At 57.8% G+C, this 5,567-nt stretch overlaps 2 protein-coding genes across 2 annotated transcripts in view; both read left to right on the top strand.

Annotated features, from left to right (window-relative positions):
* GLOTRDRAFT_91991 (uncharacterized protein) overlaps positions 1-3,392 on the top strand; it is a gene marked incomplete at both ends in the record, with an annotated part of 3,620 nt that extends 228 nt beyond the window's left edge. The window contains 16 exons of the mRNA XM_007865569.1: positions 282-401; positions 547-595; positions 656-940; positions 1,037-1,064; positions 1,159-1,306; positions 1,342-1,523; positions 1,603-1,820; positions 2,051-2,120; positions 2,223-2,284; positions 2,383-2,459; positions 2,493-2,529; positions 2,766-2,805; positions 2,864-2,915; positions 2,965-3,014; positions 3,050-3,074; positions 3,222-3,392. Coding sequence (XP_007863760.1) covers positions 282-401; positions 547-595; positions 656-940; positions 1,037-1,064; positions 1,159-1,306; positions 1,342-1,523; positions 1,603-1,820; positions 2,051-2,120; positions 2,223-2,284; positions 2,383-2,459; positions 2,493-2,529; positions 2,766-2,805; positions 2,864-2,915; positions 2,965-3,014; positions 3,050-3,074; positions 3,222-3,392 — 1,614 coding nt within the window. The remainder of the gene's footprint in view (positions 1-281; positions 402-546; positions 596-655; positions 941-1,036; positions 1,065-1,158; positions 1,307-1,341; positions 1,524-1,602; positions 1,821-2,050; positions 2,121-2,222; positions 2,285-2,382; positions 2,460-2,492; positions 2,530-2,765; positions 2,806-2,863; positions 2,916-2,964; positions 3,015-3,049; positions 3,075-3,221) is intronic.
* Positions 3,393-3,759: 367 nt separating this feature from the next.
* On the top strand, positions 3,760-4,923 carry GLOTRDRAFT_120272 (uncharacterized protein; the record flags this gene model as incomplete). The annotated part of the gene is made up of 2 exons (XM_007865568.1): positions 3,760-4,712; positions 4,825-4,923. The coding sequence occupies exons 1-2, from the start codon at positions 3,903-3,905 to the stop codon at positions 4,921-4,923; spliced, it is 909 nt and encodes a 302-aa protein (XP_007863759.1). The 5' UTR covers positions 3,760-3,902.
* Positions 4,924-5,567: the final 644 nt, after the last annotated feature.

The following is a 5,567-nucleotide window of genomic DNA, read 5'->3' as shown; positions in this document are numbered from 1 at the left end:
AAGGATGGTGTGAGAGCCTGAGCTTGGTGAGAGCGTCGACGTCGATTTGAAGTGGCGTGCCCAACGCCGAATTGATTCCTCATCATCCCGCCTCTCCATCTCGTGCTCTCTTGTTTCCGGTCGCTTGCCAAATGTCTGATCGTCTATGTACTCTATGTCTATAACCCTGTCCTGTCCGTCCGTCCGTGGCTATGTCAGCTTCCCCCTACCGCTAGCTCCCGTTCAGCACGCCGCCACCTTTCCCCACTTCTCCGAATGGCACTCGACTGTGGCTTGCCTAGTGCTCGAAAGTCGACATGGACTGTTTCCGTGTCGCGAGCTCTCGAGTACTCCAGGCAAACCGCATTCCCTGCGGCGAGCTCACGTTCGTCGGCGTAGTCACTACAACGGACATGGCGAATGTGCGTCGTAGTGAATACGCCTGTTCGAAGACTATAGACGACATTGTTAGGCTTACAACCGGTTAGACACATCCCACACTGGCTGGAGGATTACTTGAAGGTCGCGAAATGGGTTCTGTGATGGGAGATTCACGGACGGGAACAGAAACGTCGGAAATGCTGCCAACAGCGTAGTGGAGCATTCAAGACAACTAGTAAGTAGTTATCACCTGAATAGTACTCTGTACCGTTGTGTATACACTGCGACATCATAGCTCGAAGCCTCGATCGAGGGAGGCGCATTGTCCACTTGTCTGGCGTCCGAAATTCAGATGCTTTGCCTATGAACAAAGTGTCTCGCGCTGGATTGACACACATCGCTATCCGAGCTTTCCAGAGAAGCCTCGAGGCGTCTAGATTATCGCTATCGAACCTAGGGGCAACTGGTCGAGCTGGGCTAGCTCCGCCGCATCCCACTGCTCCGCTTCGCGAGGCGGGTTCGGATGTACAGGGACGAGCAGTGCGAGATGACCGCATGTCAACCGAATCTCTGTCCCTGGGTACGTCAGGAATGGATTGACAGGACCGCTGAGAAGCGAAACCAGTGCGTTTGCCGAGGGCATTGCGATATTCGGCGAACTTGCGAGTTGTTACAGCATATCGAAGACGCGGATGTGTTGCCTGGTGCGCCTACCTGTCGCATACGTCCTTTCGCCCGCTGACCGTCGTTTTTCCAGTACACTGCAGTTATTCTCTCACTAGGCTAGGAATTCTGTAGTATTTGGTACGGTAGCCAACAAATCTGCGAGGAGGAGTGTCTGCTCCCGTTCGATAAACATCGAGCCTGGAACGCCATATCGGCGTATTGCTGCGACTGGAATTACGCGGGGTGGGTAACGAGGCTGGCCCCAGCAGGTGCCATGGAGGTACGTACTCTGGGCCCACTGTATGGATATTCCAGCGATCGAGTATGCTCCGCCCAAGCGCGTCGCGACTCCCGCGCGGCAGAGCGCGGCGAGAAGAATGCGCCGCTAGCGTGAAACGCGGTCTGGTAGTGCGAGACCTTCGGATGCAGCGCAGCGTCAGGGCTGCGCCGCTATTGAATTTGGCCTTGAGTTTTACAGCCGGGATCGATGAGTGTACGTGATTGGGCGGGGACATGCGAGGCGGTGAGTAACCATGAGGTGCGCGTCCAGATTTCTGGCTAACGATATCTCTTCAGGCGTTTGAGACGACGACGATTACCTCTACTCTACGGGGGCCGATCTGCCAAGACTCGCAGGACGAGCAGCGCGTGTCGCGTCATGGAGGGATGCAGGCGAAATCCTCATCGAGCGGCGGACGTTGTTGCTCCATGCCATGACCACGGACGTGAATCATTAACGAAAGCAGAATTTGTTAGCGGGCGCAGAGCGAGCGGCGTCCAATTTGCGCGAGTACGTACGTTACGCGAGCGGCGATTCCCCCGAATTTCTGGAAAGCGGCAAAACTCCGCGTCGACTGTTCACGAGGGTTCAGGGCTATTTGGGTGCGCAAATTCCTCGCCGGTACTCGGGACGTTGGGCAGAGCACGGGTATATAAAGTGTTTGTCCTGCCAGAGGAATTATCATCCGCTTCCTTACCTCCCTCTCTCACTTGTTCTCTTCGACTTGCCTTGACACTCGTGGAGTCGCCGCGGTAAGCGTGTTCGCGAAAGCGACTACGTGCGAGGAGCGCTTTGTAGAGCCGCTGCGTCGGCGGTGAGTTGCTCTCGGCGGTGAGTTGCTCTCGGCGGTGAGTTGCTCTCGGCGGTGAGTTGCTCCTGTCGCCGCCGTAGTCGCTATTCTAATTGTTTACTACAGGCGTGCTTCTCATTCGACGACCGCTCAGATTTTCCTTAAGAGAACGCTGTTGGCTGGTAGAGGTAAGTCTGGCATAGCTTCCAGGCGCGGTCATTAGCCGCTAACTTGTTCACAGGTTGCTAACCGTATAGTCTTCGTAGTCCCTGTCTATTGGAACTAGTGGTTTTGGATATACATGTACACACCAAGGCCACTAGCGTCCTGCTCTACGCCGTATGCCGGGCTGACTACACATGGGTAAGCATTAATAGTGCGTGCATCCACCTGCAGTTCGAGGTTCCCACCGTGGCAGGGTGTTTTAACAAAGGTACGAGGTTGACAGCCAGCCGCCTACGTTTATCCCTGATCGGCAGAACCAGACGTCTTGGGTCTCATTACTGGATTTCCGACAAGGCTAGCTGCATCCAGCATTAGCTCGACTCGTTATAGCCGTAGTAGTCTTTGCCGTATAGGGATCCTGCACGGGCGCCCGAGCACGTTGACGGCTAGGCGTGCCTTAGTAGCCCCGCTCGCCTTTGCTGACGGGATACCCCGAATGTATAGGCCCCATGCTTGTTGCAGCGGCTAAGCCAGGGTATTCACGGTGTGTAGGTATCTCTTGTTTAGATAGAAGGACCCAGTGCTAATTGGACTTGCTGCAGGCAACCGCTAACATACGTAACAGGTTGGGAGGGTCAAGTATGGCAAGTGAGAGTAAGCAATAGTGTTACGTTGAATGGTTCATGATTGCCTGTATACCCAGCATCAAGCACCACAACCTGTCGCTGGACTACAGGAACTGGGCGCCAGCTTGTTAGTATCGCATTACTTACGGACCGCTCGTATAGCCCGACGCAATCTGGTTGTAGTCTGGTAAGCTCATGCAACAAATCAACGGCTAATCTCATATACTCGCTCTAGGACACCAAAGGCCTGATATTAATGAATCTCACTATACTACAGTAGAGCACAGACTAGAGTAGCGTGCACGGTTTGCCGCGTCGGCTGCCGCTCGGTCAGTCCGGCGGCGTCCAGGTTGACTCCCCGCCTGCGTCGACTGCTGCGTGGCCGAGTCGCCTCCGTGGGCTATCACTTGGAGGTGCGTTGGCTGTGCGGGAGGGCGGTCTGCGGTATACGATGACCACCCGGGCTGAAATTTGGAATCCCGTGTGGGGACAGCGAGGACTCTGAGTAGTATATTGCTTTGGATGAATAAACAGACCTGAGCATTGTATCCTCTCTTATCCGTGGCATTAGCATTCCTAAGACGCCTCGACCATAGCGATTTCGTGGCTGCGTTGTGACAGATACGTCCGGCGCGCGCGGCCGACCGTTGCGTATGCAACGAGCCGTCTGCGTCGTTGCGATAGTCACTGCATGCAGGGTCGAGATCTTCCATCGGGGCGAGACGGCGTAGCAGAGAGCGACAAAGGGAGAACGGGCCAAATAGCAAGAACACAAAACTCTAGCGCGCTGGACAGCCAGAGCGTACGCCGCCGCGTGGACTGCACCGCCACCGCACTCGATCTGCTTCGCGATCTGGACAAGAACTTGAACGCGAGCCAGACTGCGACGGTGCTGTCCCAGCACGGCGCTGGTCGCCCTGCTTGGCCGAGTTGCGACGTCGCCCTGCTATAATTCACGGGCGATATCTAATTATGACTGCATAGCTCCTGCTCTTGCCCGACGACGACGCCAACGATGACCGCTGTAATGCAGCCTAGCTCGAGCCCGTTCATGTCCCCCGCCTTCCGTCCGGGCCACGGCATCCTCCTCAACCCATCCCCGAGGACGACGGCCTTTCCCCTCCCGACGCCGACACCGACGCCGCTCCCCCACCCGGCGTCGTACACATCGCTCTCCTCCTCGTCGTCGTCAGCGGCGACGGACGAAGATGCCCTCTACTCCTCTTCGACCGACGTCGACGCCCACCCAGCGCGCACCCACCGCTCGCGCTCGCTTCCCGCCCCCCACTCTGCGCCAGCACGCAAGATCCGCTTCGCCCCCCTCCCCGACCCCCGCCGTGCAGTCTTTGTCACTGACGGCGGCGACGAGCTTCCTATCCCCCTCTCCGACGATGACGGCATGATCGTCTCGTCTGCCGCCAGCGTCAGCGGCGACAGCAATAACACCAAAAAATTCACTATTGGTATGGACTCGCGCTCGCCGTCGGTGTCTCCCCAAGTACATGCGAGTACAAACTCTGATTGGGAGCTCGTCGACTCGCCGAGGATTAATTCGTACAAGCTCCCGCCGCCTGCGCTAGCGCCCGAGTCTCACCCCCCGTCGTTGGCGTCCTCTATCTCGTCTCATGCCAACTACGAATACACCACTTCCCCCGCCCCTTCTATGCCCTCGTCCCCAACGAACGCTTCGTGCTTCCCGGGTGCATTACCGAGTAGCGGGAAGAGGGGCCTGACGAGCAAGCTGCTGCGTCCTTTCACGATCAGCAAGAAGCCGTCGCTGAGCTTCTCGAATACGAGCACCGAGAGCGTTGGCCTCCCGAGGCAAGTGTTTTTTGTCACAGTCATCTTTATCTTCGCCCCTCAACTCATCACTAGGACCTCCTCGCGTGATACCGAATCCTTCGTGTTCGGCGTGCCCTTGCACCGCTTTTCCTCAGCACAATCCACGCAATCAGCCTACTCCACCGCTTCCGCGTCGACCATCGGTCCCTCCTCATTCACCTTCGGCGGCTCTCTCGCACGTTCCCAGTCACTGACCTCCGAGCCGGATGACTCGCGCAAGAAGAAGCTGCTCTCCGGCATGGGAGGTGGGAAGCGCAAGAAACGCCCGTCCTCGGCGTCCGGGTCGATCGCCTCACTGCAAACCGGGCAGCGATCCGCCGGCGGCGGCGTGCGCATGCTGAACGGGCGGATCTACGGCGCGAAGCACCACAACCAGTACCAGTACCAGAACAAGAACCCGTTCGCGACGGTGAGCTCGCGCACGGATCCCGAGTTCGTCGAGTGGGGGTACGGCGGGATGGGGAGTGTTGATTCTGGTGCGGGGAATTCGGTGTGGAAGAAGCTGCAGAGCGGAGAGACGATTGGGGGGACGGAGGGCGGGCGGGGGGCTGCTCGGGATGACGAGGATGATGGGAGCGGGATGGGGTGGGTGAAGAAGAGAAGGGAGAAGAGGGAGAGAGAACGTAAGGAGCAGGAGGAGCGAGAGAGGGCGGAGAGGGAGAAGGCGAACCCGGAGATTCGGGTGTCGGCGCCGCAGGAGGAGGTGGAGAGTAAGGAGGAAGAGAAACCAGTCGAAGTGGTCGCTGAGAAGGACGCGCCGGTGGATGAGGAGGAGGAGGAGGCACCGCAGGTTGTGGCGGAGAAGGAGGAGCCGGAGCATGTGTACACGACCGTCGCT

Source organism: Gloeophyllum trabeum, assembly GCF_000344685.1.
Source record: "Gloeophyllum trabeum ATCC 11539 unplaced genomic scaffold GLOTRscaffold_00003, whole genome shotgun sequence".
In the NCBI taxonomy this organism is placed as follows: Eukaryota; Fungi; Basidiomycota; class Agaricomycetes; order Gloeophyllales; family Gloeophyllaceae; genus Gloeophyllum; species Gloeophyllum trabeum.
Note: the sequence above shows the minus strand (reverse complement) of the source record. Positions and strands in the feature narration are given on the sequence as shown.